The sequence below is a fragment of the Fusarium odoratissimum genome, assembly GCF_000260195.1.
Source record: "Fusarium odoratissimum NRRL 54006 unplaced genomic scaffold supercont1.1, whole genome shotgun sequence".
NCBI lineage: Eukaryota > Fungi > Ascomycota > Sordariomycetes > Hypocreales > Nectriaceae > Fusarium > Fusarium odoratissimum.
Window position 1 is genome coordinate 3337861 of NW_022158687.1, and position 23648 is coordinate 3361508.

The window sequence follows — 23648 nt, forward strand, 5'->3', positions numbered from 1 at the left end:
GTTATCGCCAAACAAGCAGGGATGCCGTCGGTGTTTTCACTGCGTGGTTACATTGCCGTTGGCATCAGGACTGTCACGACGGGTGACGGAATACGCTATGCTATGCTAGTGAGACGCAGGTTGCCATCCCACCATCTTTGGGCTCTGACAGCTCGCTTACGGCAATCGAGTCCCTTAACCCCACTGATCTTGGTCAACATACAAGAGACAATATGCAAGTAAAGGGCAAAGATCAGAGTTAATATGGAGTTTGGCCGGGTATAAAGCTGATGCTGCGGGGAATGAGGGGGAATAAGCGCGCCTGTGCGAGCCTTTGAGGCGCATGCCGCGCGGGATGTACCGGTAACCGTTTGACAGTCTGGTGAGGCGGAATATTATGGCCAATGACCTAAGATTGAGGAGAAGAGAGACAACAGGGCCCGTACGATGCAGCTGAGAATAAGCGAGATCTGCCACGTTCATCCCTGTTGGTTGAAGAGTGCCATCTCACTCCCCGCGCTTAGACCTGAGACGAAACCATGGCTGTTAGGACATTTTGATGCCAAGATCCAGGTGTTTAAAGAAGGACAAGTCGGTAGCTTTACGCAGTCCCAGGTGAATGCTGCTTACGCGTATATACCTTAAAGGTTCGCTATCAGTGGATGTTTCAGTTGGCCCCTGACTATTCCACTTTGACATTGGTTTGCGAGGCGTTATGGGTCGACTGTGGATTGGGACGTCCTTCGGATAGCCACAAATCACACTAATAGCTTCCGCTCTTGAGGCCTTTGGGCTTTCGTCACGGTCAGGACAATCTCATTACAAATTCTCCAGATTCTCCTAAAAATAAAGGTGATTAGGGAGCATGGATGTGGGGGCCATGCACAAACCTGGCTCTGTTCGTTTTGTGGGCGGCAATGCAGTCCGCGGGAACTAGGCATGAAGCTTAAATTACGAGGAGCCAAGTGCATAGCAGTGCAAGCTGTCTTCCCAGTTTCATGCCATTTATGTGCAGAGTGGCACAGAAGAGTCTATGATACCTCTTCTACAGCTCCTAACCCCATGTCCTTTGCGCAGACAACGCGAGTGACGTGCGTATCCTGCCTGGCATTGACAAAATCATACCACTGGGATGTTGGATTGGGCCTGTTTCTCTTTGAAACAAAAGGTCTTCATCCGATTTCACATGCTGAGTTTCATGCTGTCTAGTATGACATCCCTTTTATCGTCGTAAGTACCGAACCGAGGTATTGCCATACCTTTGATAGATATGTTGAATGAACGATAACACCAAGCAACTTGTTTAATTTATGCAGAGATAGTGAATCCGTTGATATGATGACCATATTTCTCATGCCATGTGGCAAACGGCCCGGGCCTTTAGATCATTGCACAACTCGGCCGAGAGCGGTCGGAGGATTAGTGGAGATCAACCCCAGATTCCATGTGGCTGTTTTGCTGATAGTGACCCACTCCAAGCCGAGGCACGACGGCCCGGCACCTGAACCTTATTTGCTTCAGCCGAACAGCCATCCATTTAATCACTTCTCCAGATTACATTAATCATACAATTGACTCCCTTCGACATCACCTTATTGGAAACTGGTAGTGAGCTAGTATATGCGTCACCTGAAGTACCCTTGAGCCACGTGTCGACCTCAATCGAATCACAATGCCCGTTCCTGAGTCTGAGTATCTCAGCCCCGTCTGGCGAGATGGGATCTTCAGTCAGTCTCAAGACGATCTCATCTATTCTTGGTAGAGATTTGCTAACATGTGAAACCGTCTAGATGGTCGCGTTGTCTTCGTGACTGGCGGTGCAGGAAGCATCTGCAGCATGCAGACGCGAGCATTAGTTCGTCTGGGTGCAAACGCATGCATCATTGGCCGAAGTGTCGAGAAGACAGAGCTTGCGGCTAAAGACATCGCGAGTGTAAGAGAGGGAGCCAAAGTGATAGGAATCGGAGGATGTGATGTTCGAAAGGTATGACGCGTGTCGTCTATTGACGACGGTTATGATGATACTGACTGTGCGTAGATCGACAGTCTTCAGGCTGCGGCTGAGCGATGCGTGAAAGAGCTTGGAGGGATCGACTTTGTCATGTAAGGCTTCAATTTGACCATGCCTGGATATAACATACTAATGCATATCATAGCGCTGGTGCAGCTGGCAACTTTGTCGCTCCCATTGAAGGCCTCAGCTCCAATGCGTTCAAGTCAGTAATGGACATCGATGTCTTGGGAACATTCAACACAATTAAGGCGACAATGCCCTATCTCCTGAAGAGCTCAACCCCTCGTATCATCTACGTCTCTGCCACTTTCCATTACACCGGCATGCCTCTCCAGGCACACGTCTCTGCAGCTAAGGCATCTATCGACTCACTCATGGCGTCCGTTGCCCTGGAGTATGGACCAAGAGGGGTGACAAGCAATGTAATTGCCCCAGGAGGTATCGATGGCACTGAGGGTCTGGCCAGATTGGGGAGCGATGCAGAAAGTGAGAAGAAGAGATACGCCAAGGGAATCCCGCTGGGCCGCGCTGGAACTGTACGAGATATCGCAGATGCGACAGTCTTTTTGTTCAGCGAAGCCGGAAGCTATGTCAGTGGACAAGTCCTGGCTGTCGATGGCGCTGCATGGAGACGCCAGGGAGCCATCAGCGTGGGAACCGAGGCTGGCATGGAGTATCCGGATTATATTCTCAACGGAGAGTTCTCAAAGAACCTGCGAGATCCAAGAAAGAACGGAAAGGCCAAGTTGTAAGGATACTGGTTGCTGTACGATGTAGATCAAGCTCCAAGATTACCATTTGACGAGGCAGGTATGGAGGACCATGAGGCGATATTATATAAACTAAGCCACAATGTTTCAATATCAGATCAAGTGTTAGCTAGAATCAGGTTATCTTATCAGCTGGACCAGAGCCCCAGGGATCGGAGGATCGGAAGTGACGGAGATACTTGTTCTGGGATGATAGATAACATCCAATTGGGGATCCGCCTTGGCGTTGACATCTCCGGAAGTGGATGGTCTGACGGAGTCGATCTTAGCTTCCATGATAATATTTTGTTAGATATCTGACAAGAATAAGTGCACCCCAAATACAATAGACCGATTACTTGATCAAGACCAGACTTGCTGGTTTTACGCCCTTTGATCTCCCTGCATGGGACATTATATGCTTATTCTTTACAGCAACGTTACTTGGCAAGGAAATGCTCCGTGAACCCCATATTCTCCATTCCGAAAAAGAGCCCGAAACCGATACGAAATACCACATGCCATTTCTCGATTCGATCCATGAACGAAGAGCCGGAGATAGTACGGCATAATCGACCCGTTAGAGCCGCGACCCGGCCGACATCCAATCAAATTGCCTCCGATGGCCGTTGTGAGTCTTTCCCTTCTCTCCCACTCTTGGGCAAAAGTGCCTGGCAAGCCTGGAAACTTAATGAAAAAGCCAATTGTGGCTGTTTATCTGATTACAGAGACTGGTTGATAAGTTGGTGTGGGCTTGCATTAGTGCCCGCTAGGGCAAGGCCAGTCAAGGAGGGGTCACTTTTGAGCTCCCATGGGCTTTTCGTTCACGAATGATATTACCTAATCGTGCAGTTGACAGGTGAGGCAGAGTGATATGATCCGTATCCGGCGGCAATCATCAATTTCTCGGACATAGGTATCTAAATCTCGCGTTGTCTTTGAAGTCGACACTCTTAGCACAAAACATTCGAGAATCAAGCTCCAGAAATAAGGTAGGTCTGCAAAATCATCATGATTATGGTGTGAAGAGAGTTTCCTATCTAGGTATGACTATCCAGAAATAAAGAGGGTCCAGAGGATTCAATTAGCTGAACTAGAGAATCAACCTTGACCCGGAGAGATCCATTGTGTGGGAACCTTGCAGCTACACGGCACGCTCAGAGCCGAACAGGGCGGGGGGGATTACATACGATCCCATATCTTTTGACTCTCCTAAGAACGTACGTTATCTTGTTGTAATAGGTAATGATGAGAAATATATATATTTTATCCACTCCTCGCTCTCTCTTGACTGTCTCTCTTCTCTTCCTTTCCCCTTTGTCGTCAACAGTGGCTACGAGTAAGTGTGTATAGCTTCATTCAACGTCCCACACACCCAAAATGCACGCCAAGCCCCTCTCCCTCCTCTTTCTATCTTCCCTCCCCTCCTTGACTGCTGCCGAAGATGTCCTTGGCCTTTACGTCTTCCACCGTCACGGTGATCGCACTGCCAAGGCTTGGAAGCCCGTAAACTTCACAGCTCTCGGAGCCGACGAGGTTCACTCTTCCGGTTCTTGGTATCGCGATACTTATGTGAGCAAGGATGCTTCACGGAAGATCACCGGCCTCAGCCCCGAGTCAGCCGTCTTGTCTCAGCTAGATGTTACTTCTCCCGCCGACGCTGTGCTCCAGAACTCTGCTCTTGTATTCTTGCAGGGACTTTACCCTCCTACCAAGCAGTTTGAGACTCTTGCCAATGGATCCAAGGTCGAGGCTCCGTTCAGCGGATATCAATATATCCCCATTGCTGCAGTCTCTACTGCAGCTAGCGACAAGAACTCTGAGAACAGTGCTTGGCTTCAGGGCAACAGTGGTTGCACCAACGCTGAGGCTAGCTCGAATGATTACTTCTCCTCCCCCGAGTACGCTGGAGTATACAAGGACTCTGAAAGCTTTTATCAGGGCCTTCTCCCTGTCATCAATGGGACCTACGGCAAGGATGAGGCCAACTTCCAGAATGCCTATACCAGTAAGTTCATGGATAAATCTCAAGCACATAGGCCCCCACTAACTCGCATAGTCTTTGATCTCATCAATGTTGCTCGCATTCACAATTCTAGCATCTCTTCTGACGATCTGCTCGATGACTCCACCCTGGAAAAGCTCTACAACCTCGCTTCTATCCATGAGTGGAACCTCGCCTACAACAGCAGCGAGCCTGTCCGTGCCATTTCTGGCTCTGTGCTCGCTGGCCAGATCATCGAGGCTCTTGAGCCCCTTGCAGAGGGTAAGAAGGGACCCAAGGTCAACATTCAGTTCGGTGCCTACGCCGCCTTCATGTCTTTCTTCGGTCTTGCTGGCCTCGACAAGGTTAGCTCTGACTTCAAGGGAGTCGTCGACTACGCCTCATCTATGGTTTTTGAGCTCGTAACCAACGCCACCAACCCTACTGCCGACGACGTCAGTGTCCGCTTCTACTTTGCCAACGGCACTGCTGCCGAACACACCCCGAAGATGTTCCCTCTCTTCGGCAAGGATGAGACCACCATCTCCTGGAAGGACTTCAAGACTGGCATGTCTGATTTCGCCATCGAGGACACCAAGCACTGGTGCAAGCTTTGCGGAAACCACGACGGCAACTGTGCTAGTAACTCGGATGATGACTCTACTTCGTCTCAATCAAGCTCTGGCGGCTCTGGCAACGGTATTTCGAAGCCGGTTGCTGGCGTCATTGGCGCCCTTGTTACTCTCGTTGTCATTTTGGGTGTCCAGGCTGCCTTTATTTTGCTTGGCGGCCTGCGTCTTGTCAAGAAGTCGACGCTTGCAGCTGCTGGCGCGTCCCAGGCCGGAGCGGTCAAGGCGTGAATATGAGACGATAGGTAGTGGGAAAGTAAATATTTCTTGGCCAGAATATACATGACCCATGCGATGTTATGATTTTCGCTTTCAGATACCAGAATAGCCATTACGCAATGAATTGATGTGTCATATTGTATCAAAGACAATATCGCCGAACTCTCATGGCTATGATCCAACAATAATATCCAAGAATCGTGTCATGCTCCCTTATGAAGTCTAACAGGAAATAAACATTAAAAATAGCCCAACCCTGGGTACTCTAGAAACGCATCTGTTGCTTTTACCCAACTCATGATATATCGAGCATCTTAATTCCTCGAAACTGTTTAAACAGCTAGCGAAGGCCAGTCATATCAAGCAAATCATGGCGATAGTAGAATGCTCGCACCCGCTTACCGTAGATATCTATAGCAAGTCAGCATGAAAACCAACGTGCGATCGAAACCGACTTACACATAGGGATGCTGAGAAGGCATACCACCACTTGAATCGAGGCGATCGCCAGCATTGTTCGTTCGATACCACCGTCATTAATCCAATTGTAGGCAAAGAAAGTCAAGATGAAACTGAAAAAGTTCTTGAATATGATCATGATGGTGAAGCCCTCAATGGCCAAATCTCCTGCCATGATGTTAGTGACAGCTGTTTATACGACGAGAGAAACATACGATAGGCATCAACAATGTAAAGTGAGCTGGCCACAGCACCAATGACCATTCCTGCGACTTCAAATCCGAAAAAGATCAAAGGTACGACATATGAGTATTCCTTTTTTACCACACCAGGTGCCGTTAAGGCGAACCCATATAATCCGATTCCTCCAATGATCATCATGGGGATCACAAGAAGAATGCGAAACTCTGGTTCGTATATGCCTCTGTTGAGCTTGGTCATGTACTTGACACTTGTGTCAGCGAGCAGACCTGCCAAGACAAAACCTAGGACGGCACCGATGAATGGGCCCGTGTAAGTGTAGCCGGCATCAACCTCGTCCCAGTAGTAAGGAGACCCTATGAAAATGGCGGCGACAATAACTCCGATAAATACTGTCCAGCCGATCATGGCTCCCTGGATCAGGCAGCCCCAGATAAATGCTGGATGAGTGAGGAGGGGAAACGGTCGCAGCAAAAGGACCCAGTATCGCTCATCCGTCTTCCGGCCATCAAACAGAGAAATCGACTGAAGAAAGGTCTTCTTAGGTGTATTAGAATGGCCGATGGGTTGAAGAGCATTGGACTTAGGCAAGAAGGTGAAACCAGCGGAGTGCTGGGTAGGTTCCGGAGAACGAGAAGATCCGGACTCTGCCTGTGGTGACGGCGCTTGACGTTTATCCTTGGTAGTCAATTCTATTCCTAGCTCACCGGTAGTGTCAGTGTTCAGACTGGCTTCTCGTCGATATGCCGTCTCGGGGCAGAAGAAGAAAATGGCCGGAAGCGTAGCAGCAAGAAAGATGGCAACGAAGTAGAACGTCCACTTCCATCCCATGGAATCAGTGATTTTGCCCACCAAGATGGGAGTGAAGAAGGCACCGCCGAAGACCGCCAGGTTCGTAAAGGCCATTCTCACTCCTCGCTGGTGGACAAAGTAGAGGTCACCCACAGCTGCATTGAGTAAGCTCTCATAGGGTGCGCAACCAACGCCTTGAACAATTCTGGCTCCAATGAAACTTCCATAATTGGTTCCTACAGACCCGGCCCACGCGCTGGAAGCGATAAGAATGAGGATACCTATGAGGAACAAGTGTCGCTTTCCCCAGATGCGGCCGGACGGAACGAAGAAAATAGCGCCAGCACCGCAACCCAGTAAGAAATATCCCGTCAACAGGGCAACCTTTGTGAAGTCCTTCGAGAAGAGCAGAGAGATTGTGATCGTATTGGCAGCGAGGATAGGGCCGAGTGCGGTAGCGAGAATACCCGCGAAGCAGAGTAGAAAGGTGATCAGGTCGCGTCGCAAAAGTGACCAGTTCAACGGATCGTTTGGGTCATCAGAAGGCTGAGGGATCTGAGGTTCGTGCCAACGTCAGCGTACGCGCAACAAGCCCCAAGGCAGACAATACATACGAGGATAATGGTTTCGGTCCCAACTTGTACGCGCTTGAGGTTCCCATGATGCTCGCCAGCTACCTGGGGCCGAGACGGATCGTCAAAGTACTGCGTTGTGCCTATGGGATTGGGCGATCTGTCAATTCGTCATGTCCTGAAAAGTGTGTGTTCTGCTATCGGCGATGGAAGGCCATGTCCTCCATATTGGTATGGAGGTGACGTTAAGTACGCACCAGGAACATGCTCGATCCCCTTTGCTTCGAGGATCCCCAGAGGCATCTTGAAGAGATGGAGTACCGATCAGGGGAGTGAGCTTGGCTGAGGGACAGCACAGTGGAGCGGCGACAGCACCCACCCTCTGGTTCTGGTGGAGGTCACAAACACTCGCGATTCAATCGTGAAGGGCGGCGAGGAGGTATGGACAAAAACGCACAGTGAGAAATTCTTCTCCTCGGGAACAAATCGACGGGTTTGACTGGATCGGCTTCTTCCAAAATGGTATCGTCAAGTCGTCGACATTTTTGCAGACTATCAGCACGAGCAACCAGAAGTGGACGCATTCGTGTAAATATGGGGGTGGAGATGGACCGAGGGTTCCGCTTGTTTCTCCAATTGCCGTGATTGAATTACCGGGGTACAGTGAGCTCAAGGTTTGGTTTGTGGAGCTCATCACCCTATGCTCTGCACCGCGACAGTGAAAGAAGCTTCAACTGCCGATCAGAAGCAGTTTCTTGGCGGAATCTAAGATTCTGGTCACGTTGCACCTTCTGTAGACTCCTCATTTGCTACCTGCAATTTAGACAAGGCAATCGTGTTCGTCCGAAAGGTCATCACAAACACAGTATTAGAGCACTGTGAGCTTGTGGAAATAGTGAACGATGATCAGGCTGATCTCTTGCTGCTGCACGCCAATATCACCCCAGTTGGAACCTTGTGTTGTGGGTGTCACTTTGAGGTCTTCAGCTCTTGTCCAATGAAACAGGTGAGCTCCTGGCAATGGGTCAAAGAGTCTGGTCTGTTCAAATCAAAGGATCCTTGAAAACACGTAGGTTAAGCCAAGTTTCCAAATCACTGCCACAATCTATGGGACCATTTCAAAGTACAAACTACCTACCTTACAGGAAAGTAGTGACTTGCCGGTTCATGCTATGTAACTTCTTCGTATTACATTCATTTCATAGAAGGTTCTTTCAGAGCAACCCCCGAGCTGCTTACGTAGGTGGCAGGTTCAACGGCCGCTCAAATGCTAATTGCCCGTTGTAAATTCTTTTGATGCTCCTGTGGGTCTGGCAGGTACGACCAAGACATTGGATCGATCGTAGGTTTCCTCACTGTTCTTTTACACAGTTCAGCCTGAATACGACTTCTGACTTGTTCTCTTTTCAACCCGCAAGCGTCAAAGAGATCATCAACTCAAGCCAAGACTTTACAAGGACCTGCTTCAGCATAATGACGAATATGATGATCTCTTACACTTGGTAACCCGGATTGCTCTCTCTATCTTATCATTTTCGCTCTTGTTAATCAGTAGCCAGACACCAGCAGCCATGTCTGCCAGGTTCAAGACTAGCTCGCCGTTGCGGGGATCACTGGACATGCATTGCATGGGTGGCACCACCCTTGTCTCGGGCAGCCCACAGACAGCCCCATGGATCATCCCTTGCTGAATCTTGAGATCCGTCGTTTATTCGGAGACTTCTTCAGCCATGTCTCGACCTCTCCGATCGGAATCCAGCTCGACAGCATTTTACTCGCCTGCAGAATCTCGGATGCGAAACAGAGCAGCTACGCATGGTAGCTAAATGTCTCGCCGTCTCCGTACCTGCATTAATCATAATTTACTTGATAAGGAGCAAACTTACTGGATTGACTTCAGGAACACTGAACTGCTAAGTTGATCGATGTGCTTGTTTAACTCCACACCCTCTTTCAGTATGACCTAACGTTGTCACCAAAGGACTAATTTGCCAAGGTTGGCTGTGGATTGCTTCGTCCTGTTGTGGAATGGTTACTTCTTGACATTCATTCATTTTATAAGCCATAGCAATATCTCGGCGAGATAGATCAAAGCAACACAGCAAAAATATCACATTAGTCTTTTCTTGCTCCAGGCAGAAGTTACTTCTTAGCAGTTTGCGAATATTCAAGCAAGGGTGCCTGCAGGTAAATCCATCATAAGTCGTTTCGGTTCAGCAGTCTCCAAACCTCTGCCCTCAGGGACGTCGAGTTGATTACCTAGGTATTGGAAGCCAGCAACGACCGGCGCAATTGGATGATCAATAGTTCATTGGTCGCTCATGCTAGAAGCTGGGCTATGATAAGACAAGTTGCAACATTTTGCTGCCATCTTGAATTGGATGAATGACCAGCCAAAACTAGCTGTTTGCTCATAATACCTTGCTCAGCTGAGGAGAGGTCGATAATCGATATTAAGCCCTCTTTACAACATCATGGTTGGTTCAGCGTTGGCTTTGGGTTCCGATCCCCTGCATATTGCGGCTCTGATCCCGTTTAATCACAAGACAGATCTTGCGAGTCTTTGCTTCTGTCATTTCAGCAGGCATGAGCCTGTCGATCATAGCCAACCCAGGACGCTGCAGGAGCTCAGCCTTATTGTACCGGCATAAGTGCCTAGAGAAGGACCTGCTCCGAATGTCCTTGATATTCGTGATGAATGAAACAATTTCACTGTGATAATTCTGGGCATACGGCCGCGGCTAGTTTTCGACTACGAGCTGGGATAGCTCACATTTACGGCAAGCCACAAAGGCTATTTCCCAACCTAGCACAACCCCTACGGCCCCTCCACAACACAGCATCGGACTTGGGGAATGCCCATAGATGTCAGATGCTAATTCGGAATGGCTCTTTGACGAATTGCCATCAACGAATGAGCTCTGATGACTGGGATTGTGGCACATTGCCATATCCCAAGGGCAGCTAAGGTTTTGCTGCGGCGTCACCACATGAATCATTCCTATCGTGAGGGTGTTGAGATCCAGCTCAGGGTTGTTGCTGTCTCAAAGGTACCAAGTAGGAACAATTAAGGTATGCATTCATCGGCTTAACGCGACACAAAATGACGCCCTAATGGACCCTTCATTCAGGCGTCATAGCCAAGCCAGGCCAGGTCAGGCACAAGACACGCACATGGCTGTGAAGAATAAGATATTCATTTGCTGCGAAATGTACCTCTTTTCTTTTGGCGCATAGGGTACGCTAAACAGGGCTGGAAAGATGATGGCCGATCACAAGCCAGCTCAACCAGTCATGGCAGTAATCGCAACTGCTGAAGGGATGAGGTCGACGGCCAAGCACTACTCCACGCAAAAGGTCTCCCAGGAGAGTGGTCGCTTAGTTCCCAGCTCCGGACGGTCGGTACAGATTATGGACGATCACGTTCTAACTACCCGCACCAGCAGTGGCGACGGCGGCGTGACGCCAAACCAAAGGGAGCGTGCCTTTAGAAAACCAGGGCTTCTAACGCTGTTCGTCGCAGGTTTGGTCGATTTAGATGTCTGGTGTGTGTGTGCACGCATCGATCGGGTGTGTGTGGGCTCTGGATCTGGAAAGCTGTCATGAGAGAACCAACGCCGGAGAGAGGAGCTCGATCCCCCGGCCCGTTAAGAGATCCGGCAATGACGTCCGCCAGCATGGATGCAGACACAGGGTCGTCAAGAAGGGAACCTCATCGGGCGGCTCAAGCTTCATTCATCCATCCATGGTGGGCTGCTGAGCTCGGACGGTGTGGTGCAATTAACGGTTCGGTACGGCCTCGAGGAGTGAATGGTACCGTGCATCAGCCGCGTGGTGCTAGGCTCCTCATAAACATGGTGAGACGGGACAGGACGTTGGATTATCTTGATGCCCTCCATTTTTCTTACCTCGCACCACCCAATGGCTGTTCAAATGGGCGCTTTTTGGCCGCACTGACGGATTTCCAACTGCTTCTGGCACCGAAACCTGACGAGCTTCGACTTCACTCAAGTCAAGGTCTTGTATCTGTTCCCCTCGTCTCTTGTCGGAGCCGGGCTTGGCTCCGGTCGAGTTCTGTTCACATCCTGCCAGTCCCATTTTGAGAATCTTTTCCGCGCCCTTGCTCCTCTCGTGCGCTCTCAAAAACTCTCTCTTAAAGATATGTCTTCTCAAATTCCAACTACAAGGCGGCCTCTCCTCTAGCTTCCCCGTTGTTATTAAAGTCCATATCCCCCTGCACATTGGATTGAGACACATCTTGATCTGAACTTCGTCACTGCATCTCAGGAACGGTCATCACGTACCCAATTTAATCCCCAGTCTTCCCTCACCGTCGCCCACATCAGTTCCCTTGTGTGTGCATTCTAATTGTCCTGCCCCTCATTATTTTATTCCCACCCACGCCAGGTAGCTCACGAAATCGTCGCGACATTGTTCGCTTCCCAATTACAGACAGCCACCGATACCCCAACGCTCTACCAACTTTCATCTCGAGGGGCATTCTACTCAATGGAGCCGACCGATTACACCTGGGAACTCAGTTTACTTTAGCCAGCTTTTTAGAGCTGCTGTTTCCCAAACACTGCTTCCTCAAAGTCACATGGGGGTATACGGCCACTTCTAGTTATGGATCCAGGACTATCCTCATCCAGCAACGTCTCTCCAGGACCTGGGCCGCAAAGTAATCGAAAAGAGCGCGGTGCCATTGCAGCTCAGGTATGTTGGGCTTGATTACCGTGCCATTGAATCAGGGGTCCAATGCCTTAGCCTGTCGTTCCCTCACATCTTTCGCTTTCATTTCGACGTCTTCTGTCAGTATCAATCTCGGATTCCATTCGTAGCTTCCAGTTGCTTTGGATATCTGTGTTATTGATATATTTCCTGTTTTCTCCTCAATTCATGCTATCAATTCGAGTGTTCCACTGCCGAACCAAGTGACTAACAAATACCCAGGCTTGTGAGACGTGCCGCAACCGAAAACAAAGATGTGATGAACAAAGGCCAAAGTGCGGTACATGCCAGAGATTCAAGCTCGAATGTCGATACCGAGAACCTCAACCAACAAAGTATGTTACTACGGGAGCCTGATGAAGCGGCGAGGATGCAGAGCTTGACCTGAATATGGCGTGGCTGTCGTCGTTGCCTGGGCCGCTCTCTTAACACAACTGCAATTTGCTAAACTCCGCCCACAGGAAGGATAAAACCCTGGTTGAGATTCTAGACCGACTCAAGACTGTCGAAAGTAAGATTGACAACCTGGGTCAACGGGAAAATACGACTCCTCCCCTCTTCACTACTCCTCAACCTCCAGCCGTTTATTCCACCAACACGCCGCTACTAGTGGATCCCGACTCCCACGATCCTCTTCCAGGCACATCCTTACCCAACCATCCTACAAGTCCAACGCCCAACCGTGACACAGGCGGCTATCGCTATGACTCGTCTGTGTCCAAGATGTCAGAATGGCCCGTTGTACGCCAGATGTTCGAAAGCCTTGGCCAGAAGGCTCCATCCGCCTTGGGTGAGATTCCTGCACTTCCGAGAGGACTTCGTGCCTCAAACGTTACTCTGCCATCCGATGGACTCCAGCCGGTAGGAATACCAAGCAACAGCACTCTGCAGATACCCCTGCACCTCTCAGGCTCTACCTCGACTCTCAATCTTAGCCCCCCAAGTGTGGACTGGGAGACCATGCAAAGACTTAGTAAGGCTTATTTCGATGTCATTAACATGCTTCATCCTGTCTTGGATAGACAGTGGTTCAACTCGAACGTACTGAGTTCAATCATCAACAATGGATTCCAAGAAGGAGCACTTTCATCCCTTGTACTACTTGTCTTTGCCCTTGGGGAGGTGGCGCTCACCACATCAGAAGTGCCAATCTCGGCTTACAAGCAGCGACCATCTGGAATCAAGGGAGGTACTATCGATCGGCCACCTGGTCTTGCTTTATTCAACGAGGCACGGAAAAGGATGGGATTTGCTATGAGTGAAGTCAGCCTGGAAAATGTGCAGATGTTGGCACTTGCTTCGCTCTACTACTCAAGCTGCGGACAAGCTCTAGTCGGTACCTCTACCTAGACCCCCAATACCCCTTTCTAACTGATCTGGCAGGAATGTTGGAGGATGAATGTGTATGCGTCCTTGGCCTGCCAGGGTCTAATAACGAGGTGGGAGGCTCAGTCGTTATGAGTCAACGCAGCCTAATTCTAATATTATATTTATAGCAAACCTGACGAATTACACGGCCCCCGAACAGATCTGGTCAAGCGAGTCTTCTGGCACTGTTCAATCATGGAAACGTAGGTTATTGATAACAACATGAGAAGGCATATTAACAACAAGGACAGGTGCTTCCACATGGAGTTTGGACTACCCCTGACTGGGCTAGAAAAGCTGGAAGAAACGATCGGTCTCCCTGACTTTAGTGGACCGATGACTGACGAGGACTATATCGTCAATCAACAAACACACTTTCATGAGCATTTCGCTTCTCAAATCGTTCTCCGAAGGCTCTCGGCCAATTTCCATTCTGTTCTCAACAAGAGTACGTCAAAAGAACTATGCACTGGCAGTCTTAGCAACCGCACACTAATAATGCCTTAAAGCCTTTGGCACAGATGCCTCTCTACCCGTTGCGGGGTTCGCTCCCTTCAACATCTCTTCGAGTCCCGGGACCGCAGCTGTTATGAAGCAACTCGACGCACAGCTAGACCAGTGGAGGGGCATGCTACCCAGCCATCTAAGATGGCAGGATAACCAGGATGTGGCCTTCGCGGATCCTTCACATAATGCCTTTGGTGACGTATATACGGAAGAATCACTCCAGAGCAATTACATGTTTACACCGGATCTTGATACTCCACCAGCCACGTATCCGTTCGCGGCCGACATACAAACTGCACTTCTCCGAACACGATACAGCTACAACAAATACCTTATACACAGGCCCTGCATTTTCAAGGCTCTTCATCACCCTGAGAGCATGACGCGAGAAGATGCTGAAGGTGCGGCCGAATGTCTCAAAGCCTCGGTTAAGTGGCCCATTGCCCTATCACCCCCATGTACCAACAAACGACTTGTGCCGATTACTTTCTTCTGGTCGCAGAATCTGCTGGGTGTTCTAATTCTGTTACATTTATCGCAGCAGCACCCCATGTTGAGTCGGATCCGGTCGTCGCTTTGCGGGCAACGCTTCGATGTGGAAGCCTCCCAAACTGTTACAGTATATTTAGACTGGCTACGCGATATGAAAAAGATAGACTCGACGGCGAACTGGTGCTGGAATATCGCTCGCTTGGTCTACCAATTGGATGATTAGACGAAACGAGGGAAGATGTTGACATACCTCCCCTTATGACTACAACCATGGGAGCGGGGCTGGGGGGGATAGACTTTGGCGATACGGCTGCGAAACGAAGCATGACATGAATACTTTGACGCCAGGAGTTGAGCGAATTTCCCCATGGTCCGAACGAATTGATTATGCAAGCCCATACTAGAAGACTATAGAGAAGCTCACGGGAATTGTGTTGATCACATTCAAGGAGGAGTTGGGGAGGAATTTAGTATTTAATCGAAGCGAAACGAACATCCACCGTCGTCCTGTGTTTGATTTTAACAACCTCACCGCATATCGCACATACCGTCTAGCTGACTTTCTAAGACGGCCTGATTTTACTCATGGCGGCCTGAATCAGCTTTGAGAGCCCACGACATTCAATGAGCCTCTCAACGCTGATATATTGCATGGTCGAGCAGCCCACTAGTGCATAGATCCGCAACCCTACAAACTTGGCCCTTACAAGAAGAGGCTTTCTGCTATAGATTCCATCGATCATGAGGAAGATGATAGTGCCCTACGTCCATGCTCATGGGTCAGCAACCCATTGCAACGATGCAAACGGCGTCAACAGGGGCATATACCATTATGACGTAAGTCGCAAGTCATTCATTCCTTCCTAATTCTAGCTCTCGCACTGCTACATAGTAGCTCGGTTTCCATAACCGAATCCGAACCGCTACTGGACTGCATCGCGTATAGACATTAGTCATGATATGGTCATGGGGAGTTGTTGACCTGTACGAAGAGGAGGGTGCATAGTCATTGGGAGGTTCGCACTTGATCAAACATGGTCAATGACGGCTCCAACAATCGTGATTGCCTAATTGCCAACAAGATCTCCAAATGGGTCAAGATTTCTGACATCAATGATTCAAGCTCACCATCGAGTAAGCTCATGCTAGCATTAAGATATTTAAGTGCGCAGCGCAAAAGTCTACGTCCATACCACCGTTACTATTCGTACCCATACACACAATGAAAGAGCCGACCTACCCTAGGCCCAAGAGTTAAGAGCTTAGTAATTTGGCTTTTATCTACATGAAACTATCAGTTCGACGACATTAGAGTTCTCCAGCTGAAAAACCACGAGATCCCTCGTGTAGATCGGAATCGCGGCCCGAGCCGAGCGGGGGGCCCGAAATCACATCTTTCTTTTTTGGCGTCGCACATGGTTTTACTCATGGAAAATTTCTTTCCAAGTTCCAGAGTAGGTAGTCATCCAATACAAAAGCAAAACATGGCAGTGTATATCTTTTCCTAGACAAGGACTTGTAAATGCGAGTTTCTATGAGGCAGATCAAAGTGCAAAAAAGAAGCTCGAGGTATCAACGCCAATAAGATTTCTTACCGAAAGTTTATATGAACGTCGATTCGCAAGTTCTAGGTCCGTGTTAGTTAAAGCCTTTATTATGAGGCTCCTGTAGGCTTTAGTAATTGAAACAACACGGAATGCCATCATGTATGTAGCCGCACGGTAGAAGCGTCTCAGTAATCATGTTGGCTGGTCACGAATTTAGAGGCTGGCATAGCTTGCTAAAATTTGTTTCAGTCAGGGATACAGTGGTGACGTAATTGAGGCATAGGAATCATGTAAATTGCCATCGCGATCTTATAATAGCTCAAAGTTTTGACAAAAGGCGTTCAGTAACTCCGATATCTATCCATTTTTATCTCCATCACACTTCGTACTTCAATCCATGTCTTCCATCTTCGCGTGTTGAATCAAACATCGTCCTGCAGCGTTTCACCAAAAGTATTTCCCTTTCTGCCGGTCTTTTGAATCCTGAGCAGCACTGTACGATTGTCGATCAGTGCGAGGGCCTTGTCCGTTGGAGTTCGAATCGCCGACATGGTCCATCTGGCTGACCATTTGCAGTGCAGGCTCAGAGATGGCTCTGAAAACGCCCTGGTGCTGTAGGGTTTCAGGCGTCCAATGTGTTTTATCGCCAAACTCTAGACCCATGTTCTCTTGGAATATCTCTTCTGCTCGTGTGGACGAAATGCTTGTTTCGAACCACTGACCAGGCCGTCCGTTTCCAGGGGGTGTTACTGGAACTGACTGACCCCGATAAGTTCCTTTGGGAATACCAGGAAGTTTCTCAACCCTCCGTATCATAGTAACCTTGAGACAGCTAGGCCCCTTCCCTCCATTTCGGTATCGGGCTTCGTGACATATTCTAACCTTATCAACGCCCAAATTCGAGGTGCTCTTTGGCTCGGTACTGATCACGAGCTCTCCCATCTCATTCGTTCTAAGAAATTAGTTTGACACCATACCAAATGATTAAGCTGAGTGACTTACTCGATACTCATGGAGCGCACCAATGATGCAGCAAACTCTTCCATATCATCGGCCATCCCCTCCATATACATGCGGGAGACAGAAAATTTGACATCCCATGCACGTCGAGTGCAATGAACGAAAGCCTTTGAGACTTCAGTCGCTGGGGGGAAGTATTGGTGCTGGAAGGTATCGGCATCAACTTCCACGACAGCCTCAAGCGTCTTCTCGGCGACGCAGTGGAATTCGTAGTAAACTCGCTTCTCCGTCAATAGCCATGGAGATCTGCCACCAAACATTTGAGGGATCGTGTTTGCTTCTGCCCCGCTTGTTGTGAGGATGGGATAAAACCCCATATGCGGATTTTCAGTGTTTAGAGCCTCAACGGTTTTATTAACAGCCCATGATGGCGCTTGACCGTCATAGACCAAAGCAGGAAATGTGTCTTTGCGGCACAGCCGCCCGAATTGAGCTTGAATGCTCACTTTCCCGGGGACTATTTGTAGAACTTCAACCAACTTACTGAGCTTGTTCTCAGCCTGTGACACGATCTCGCTATACTCCACCTGGTCCATCGATGGCATGTCCATTCCTGGAACAATTTGGAAGGTCTGTGGGATTGGGTCAGGCTTGGGTTTCTCAGTTGAATTTGACTTGTCCTTGGCATGCTCCTCTTTCTGCTTGGCCAGGACATGGCTGAAGCTGGCAATAACCTCGGATGTTGGCGTTGCTGAAATCGGAGTTGCAGAACGATTGTCAGGGACAAATGTGACAGGCACGTTCAGCCCGAAGGTGGGCTTATCGTCTCGCTTCTCTTCTTTCTTCTTTGAGGCTACGTTGGCCCAGCTTAGCCCAGAGGCAGCTCTCTGTCTCATGGTATCAAACAGTCTTTTCTCCTGATGGTTTCTCTTGCCGAATGTGACTTCAGAATGAACACCTTGGTCCTCTGATGCAGTCTGAAGTCTGCTACCACGTTCGTGCAAAGGGATATTATCCATAAGCGCAGGAGTTGTGATGGGGCCATCATCAATGTCCATCAAATCCCTTGTAGCATTAGACTGCGGACCGGAAGGATTGGGAAGATTGAGGAGCTTGAGACTGTTTTCTGGTAAGTCCAAGCCCAATAAAAGCTGGCTTGAAGAAGCCTGGTAATCTGATTCTGGCATCTGATGTTTGACCTTGGCCTCCAGAAGAGGGACGTCTTTGGTGTTGACAAGCCGAGGTCCCCTTGGTTCGTCAATACTTCGGGATGTCTCGGAACATGAGCCACATGGTGAGTCTGTTGATATTCCCTGGCCCTGCTCTCCATTGTCCTCTATCAGAAATGAGGGTGGCTTCAGATGGTCACCGTCTCCGCTGGACTCGATGCTGTAGAGCCAATTAGTGATTTTCTTGTGATTTCGAGCGTGGTACCTGGGAGCTTCTAAGCACTTTCGAACTTGTGGTAAGTCTGTAGTGCTGATATGTTTGAGATTGCGGTTTCGCTCAGGGCTGGTGATCTTGTCGATACTATCCGATTCTTGATGCTGGATCTTCTGTCGGGGTCTTTTGTTCTCACTAACAGCTATGGTACCAGACCGCTTGTTTCCATATGAATACCCAGAGAAGGGGTGGAACTCTGGTTGCCAAGTTGCCAAGTTGCCGGGCTCTGGAATTGGATATTTGACGCGATCGGGTACAGGCTGCCGGTACCTATTAACAGATTCAATTCTCAAGGATACTGCACTGGCGATCGAGGCGTACTCCTGGTCCTCGCTCTGATAGTTGCCGGCGGAATCAACATAAGTCAATCTGGATAGTCCAGTATGTGTCATGTATCGGTAGCAGAGTGTAACCAAGCTCGAAGTTTCAGTAAGAACCATGTGAGCGGTAGGGGGCAAGGGGGAATCCTAAGCTTATTAGAAGAAGGACACAACTTGATCGTAGGAAATACCATAAAGTTCGCAAGAGTGTCGAGTTTTCGTTTTGCAACGCTTAGTGCTTGTTCGCTTTCACTGCTGCCGATGTATAGTAAGGAACCCTGGAAATTATATGTAATGACACATTTCGTAAGTGCTTGAAGGCTATCGATGCTTGGGCCCAAAGGCGAAACAGATCCCAGGGACTCGTAATTCGAGAGAATCTGCATGATAGTGACTCCAGATGATTCTGGAACTCGCCAGACTGTTTTGTAAGACAAGGTCTTGATAGTGTCGGGATACCGGAACGTGTCATATTGATTGAGGATGTCTTTCGGGATTGTTTGGAGAGAAGGAAAGGCAATAATGTGTGGTTCCTCGACCAGTACCTCAATATCAGGTTGGATGGCAGATGTACTGAGGTCATCTTCGTCTTCGTCTTGTATAACAGCGTCGGCTTCTGATTCTATTAGCTCCTCTAGTTGAGAGTGCATCCAATCTGAGACTTCGCGTTGAGAAGCCCTTGGGGCAATGAGCTTAAACCAAGGGATCTCAGGTTCGTAGAGGATCTCAAGGATTCCCTAAATGGAAATTAAAAAAAAAAAAAGACGTGTTAGTAGAATTCTTGGAGAGGCTTTCAATACTTACAAGGTCATCTTTTCTTTCCTCGACACTCGCAAATATCAGCGCCACCCCTTTAGGGAGTAACGGAGGGTTACAAGATACGTAGAACTCTACAATATCCATGGTTGTGACACGAAGGTGCTGAGACGACTAGTGAATAAACGATTTTGTATCTGTGCTGATATGTATACTCACGTAACAAGGCGTGGTTGAGGAATTGAGGAAGATTGCTAAACGCCTCAGCGTAGATGGTAACGCTGACACATTAGCCGGACGATACAGAACAGAGTGGTATTTTGGCTCAAATAACTAACAGAATAGTGATAGAGCATGTGTAAATAAAGGAAACCGTCGTTTTCAAGGACGCACTGGCATGGGCTGTGGCCTTGAGAAAGTAAGGAGAAAAGGAGGAAGGTTGATGCGAAAGACAATGCCAAGGTGAAAAATTAGAAGGGAGGTGGAGGGAAGAAGACGAAGAAGAAGAAGAAGAAGAAGAAGAAGAAGAAGAGAGAGAGAAGAGAGAAACTTGGAGATTGGGAGATGTGCTTGATGTAGGCAGGTACAAACAGAAATAAAAGGAGGAAACTGCCACCGCTGCAGTCTCCCACTACCTACGCGGCAAGCGGCAGCTTCCACTGGCAAAGCCAGGTGCCAACAGTGCCACTGCCTTTCTTTTGCCTCGCCAAGGAGAAAAGCGCTCCGTGATTCACTGCCATGAAATACGCCCCTCCCTGCCGGGTGGTGAGAGTCAAAATGAATGACTGACACTGCGAGCACTGCATCATGAAGGTAATGTGCCCCGCAAGTGTGAAGGATTAAAGCCTGCAATTCATGAGCAACAGGGAAGTTGGTTATATATACGTACACCTTTAACATCTCTGACTTCTTCTTAGAGATGGCTCAAAAGGGGGCTGTCAAGTAAGATAATTACATTTGTTGAAAGTGAGGAAGGAAGGATGAAGTATGAGATCTTCCAGCAACATCGTAGCTTGATGCACCGCCAACTTCAGTAAACGAAATATTCAGATAAGTGTGATTGTCTCGTAACTAACCAGGCACTCTATAGAGATCCCAATTATATTCCGGTTTGTTTTCTTCTCCCTGCCCACAGGTTGTTTTACCTGGTATGACGACATATCTATATCCGAATATATCACTATTTCTTGATTGTGAGGCATCAAGCCTCGGCACAGCACAAAAAGAACCCCAAACACCTATAACACCTCGGCACGTCCCTTTCCAGTGTTATGTAAGTAACCGAGACGGGTTACAGAAACAAATTCAAATCCAGCGTAAATTTCCAGGCCATGTAATGTGTCTAAAGAGCAGAAGAGCAGAGTATACAAGGAGTGGTATCGAGGTAGCGATGGTCATCAAGTATTCGTAGACGTAAAGTCAAGAAGCTGTTTGGAGCTTCGGGAAAGAAACTGGGCCCAGCGAGTCGACTCGTCGAAGAGAGGTAAATGAATCGATCAAATCGCACATGCAGGGAGATGTAGCTCGCCAGGTAAGTGAGTTGCGGACACCACAACTCGTTTGACGGATGGTAGCGCAACAAGATTGGCTATTCTTATTGCGCGCCTTTGACGTTTTCTTTAACATTCAGCGCCCATCTCAGCTTGTTGAGAGTTTCCCTAGAAGCTTCTAGCAGAGCTTCTTGCTCATCTTCTCGCTTTCTGGCGTTGGTCTTGATATCTTTGAGGCCTTGTTCTTGGCTCTGTTTGTATTCCTCAAACATACGAGCAATCTCCTCCTTTTCGTGTCGAAGTTGCTTGATGTTGCTATCTTGCTGGTCGCACAGATCTCTTAGTGTTTGGATTTTGTCGTCGTCTGCTCGTCGCTCCTCATTGAGTTGGTCGATCTCGGATTTCATCTTGGAGACGGCTCGTTTGACTTCTTCTCCTTGGTCCTGCCAGTGGGACGAGATGGCATTATAGCGGCCCTCCATCAACTGCGCATAGCTAGTTGCTTCTTCGACTTGGGTCGTTGCATCTTTTCTCGTCTTCTCCATCTCCTCCCTCCAGCTCTTTTCGCGTTGGAGAGCATCTATAGCCTTCTTCTTCTCTAGTTCGACGGTTGTTTGCAAGGTCTCCACCTGGCGTTCTTTTCGAGCCAGCAGTGTCTTAGTAACATTGGCCTCGAGTAGTCGGCTCTCATAATCGTTGACCATACGTTCGAGCTTGTCCTCAACCAACTTGGCCGCTTGCTTGGCCTCGTCTGCTTTTAGGCGCTCAATCTTTATGTCGCGCTTCAGAGCCTCGTTGTCGCTGACAAGTTTGTTTATCACGCGACCGGTCTTTCCCAGACCGGCTTTGCCTATTGTCGAGTCCCATTGACTGTCTGGCGCTTCAACGTTTTCTGACATGGCGGAATTATCTGGATCTGGAGTAGGCTCAACCACGCGCGCAGCACCAGTGCTCCAGCGCGACGGTGTCGCTGTATGTGTGTCGTGTTCGGTCTTGGATTTGAGGTGTGTCTGGTTGTGGAAGTTGGAATCGGAGTTGGAGTTGGACAGGGCGCTTGTGGTACTGTTCATACTACTGGAGAAATTGCTGTATTTGCTTTCGGGGCTAGACTCGGAGCCCTCAAAGCTCCGAACGCTTCTAATTGTGCTGGACCTGGCGACGGCCGGTTTATAGGAGGTAGGGCTCCGGGCTTTCATGCTGTTGATGGCGCCGGTAGAGGCGGGAGTCAAGGTCTTTTCCTCGTCCAAAGGAGGAGCATGTGGTTCGGTGGATTTACTTGCAACTGTGGCGGCGGCTGAATAAGAATAGGTTGGCGTTAGCGAGTAGCTGCTTCACAGAAGTGGTAATGCAGTGAAGAGAGAAAACGAAATAGAAAAAGTCGCTAGTGTGCAAAAGAGAACAAGGCTGACGTGAGGAGCCCAGTCACGTCAGGTCAAATCAAGCCAGACGGACAGACCAGACGAGACGAGCAGGAGATAGCATGGGACGGGACGAGAATTGTACAGTTGCGCCCCAGTTGAAGGTGTGGGGAGCTGTTTCAAGTGGATAATGAGGCATTGACGGGTGGTAGTTGTCGAAAGTAATAAGGATATCTAACAAAGCATGGACAGACCAATCTCAGCTCAAACTCTGAACATACCGTTGACTGTGTCTTTGTGAATCGAGAAATCCTTTTTATGAAGACGATTTCGCATTGCAACGACTGACAGAATTGACTTTAGTTCATGTATCTGAAGCAGTATGGTCCTTTTGTGTTGAAGTATTGGTTGGTTGGTCAATGCTACAAATAAAAAGGAGTAACTTATCAGCAGCAAGGCAACAGAACAAATATAAGGCAGTGTGAAAGAAAGCAGAGGAGAAAATGAGGCAAAGCTCTTGCTGCAATGTTGAGAACAAATGACTGGATACGCAATGTAAACACAGACATAAATTAACCCACACTAATAATAACGGGGGACAAGGGTCCCTTTCTTTGTTTTTGTTCTCAAGGGAAGAACTTGCTGGGGTTTTCTGATCTTCAGCAGTACGTACCTCGTGATAGTGTTGGCTCCCGCTGGCTCCCGTCTGGTCCCCGTTTGTGCCGTTACAGTAAGGTGCCTACCGTTGAGATGGTTGGAGGGAGGGAAAGGGTAAATATTGGCATGCGCCGATCTAATTGCAAAGAAGCCTCTGTGTCGATCAGTATCGTGAGAGAAGTAATAAACAAAACAAAAAGCGATCCATACACATCTGAAGGAGGATTTGAGAGAATACCAGCGTCACGGGTCTCCAATTAAAGACCATGACTGTTATAGTACGTACTATACCCCAACAACCATGTTCTCCTGATGGCACAGCAACATCATAGCACAAAACACGCAATCCAGTGTTTACATTTCTTCCCCTAGCTCAGCAATGACGCCTATGGCCGTTTCTCTCAGGGCCAAAGGCCCATCT

The 23648-nt window shown here is 48.7% G+C and overlaps 6 protein-coding genes across 12 annotated transcripts; 3 read left to right on the forward strand and 3 right to left on the reverse strand.

Moving 5' to 3' along the window:
- Positions 1-1429: 1429 nt before the first annotated feature.
- On the forward strand, positions 1430-3111 carry FOIG_01170 (2,4-dienoyl-CoA reductase (NADPH2)). The gene is made up of 4 exons (XM_031197876.1): positions 1430-1706; positions 1770-1963; positions 2018-2082; positions 2136-3111. Exons 1-4 carry the CDS (start codon positions 1652-1654, stop codon positions 2743-2745), a joined length of 924 nt encoding a protein of 307 aa, XP_031073643.1. The 5' UTR covers positions 1430-1651; the 3' UTR covers positions 2746-3111.
- Positions 3112-4001: 890 nt separating this feature from the next.
- On the forward strand, positions 4002-6040 carry FOIG_01171 (acid phosphatase). The gene is made up of 2 exons (XM_031197877.1): positions 4002-4750; positions 4802-6040. Exons 1-2 carry the CDS (start codon positions 4123-4125, stop codon positions 5584-5586), a joined length of 1413 nt encoding a protein of 470 aa, XP_031073644.1. The 5' UTR covers positions 4002-4122; the 3' UTR covers positions 5587-6040.
- Positions 4728-8187, reverse strand: FOIG_01172 (uncharacterized protein). Of its 2 annotated transcripts, XM_031197878.1 has the most exons (5): positions 7856-8187; positions 7641-7741; positions 6249-7581; positions 6034-6201; positions 4728-5985 (listed from the first exon to the last, which is right to left on the reverse strand). In XM_031197878.1, the coding sequence occupies exons 1-5, from the start codon at positions 7899-7901 to the stop codon at positions 5915-5917; spliced, it is 1719 nt and encodes a 572-aa protein (XP_031073645.1). In that variant the 5' UTR covers positions 7902-8187; the 3' UTR covers positions 4728-5914. The 2 variants fall into 2 exon arrangements, with proteins under 2 accessions (XP_031073645.1, XP_031073646.1); XM_031197879.1 differs by having other exon boundaries at positions 4728-6201.
- Positions 8188-11187: 3000 nt separating this feature from the next.
- Positions 11188-15312, forward strand: FOIG_01173 (uncharacterized protein). Of its 4 annotated transcripts, XM_031197880.1 has the most exons (7): positions 11188-12314; positions 12552-12664; positions 12791-13661; positions 13713-13768; positions 13826-13900; positions 13949-14145; positions 14207-15312. In XM_031197880.1, exons 1-7 carry the CDS (start codon positions 12225-12227, stop codon positions 14917-14919), a joined length of 2115 nt encoding a protein of 704 aa, XP_031073647.1. In that variant the 5' UTR covers positions 11188-12224; the 3' UTR covers positions 14920-15312. The 4 variants fall into 4 exon arrangements, with proteins under 4 accessions (XP_031073647.1, XP_031073649.1, XP_031073650.1 ...); XM_031197882.1 differs by having other exon boundaries at positions 11188-12664; XM_031197883.1 differs by having other exon boundaries at positions 12552-13661.
- Positions 15313-16526: 1214 nt separating this feature from the next.
- On the reverse strand, positions 16527-19869 carry FOIG_01174 (uncharacterized protein; the record flags this gene model as incomplete). The annotated part of the gene is made up of 4 exons (XM_031197884.1): positions 16527-17195; positions 17246-19113; positions 19158-19703; positions 19771-19869. 4 exons carry the CDS (start codon positions 19867-19869, stop codon positions 16688-16690), a joined length of 3021 nt encoding a protein of 1006 aa, XP_031073651.1. The 3' UTR covers positions 16527-16687.
- Positions 19870-20566: 697 nt separating this feature from the next.
- On the reverse strand, positions 20567-23491 carry FOIG_01175 (uncharacterized protein; the record flags this gene model as incomplete). Of its 3 annotated transcripts, XM_031197886.1 has the most annotated exons (3): positions 23244-23458; positions 22852-22914; positions 21317-22506 (listed from the first exon to the last, which is right to left on the reverse strand). In XM_031197886.1, exons 2-3 carry the CDS (start codon positions 22904-22906, stop codon positions 21317-21319), a joined length of 1245 nt encoding a protein of 414 aa, XP_031073653.1. In that variant the 5' UTR covers positions 22907-22914; positions 23244-23458. The 3 variants fall into 3 exon arrangements, with proteins under 3 accessions (XP_031073652.1, XP_031073654.1, XP_031073653.1); XM_031197885.1 differs by having other exon boundaries at positions 20567-22506; positions 22852-23458; XM_031197887.1 differs by having other exon boundaries at positions 20653-22506; positions 22825-23491.
- Between the last annotated feature and the right edge of the window lie 157 nt (positions 23492-23648).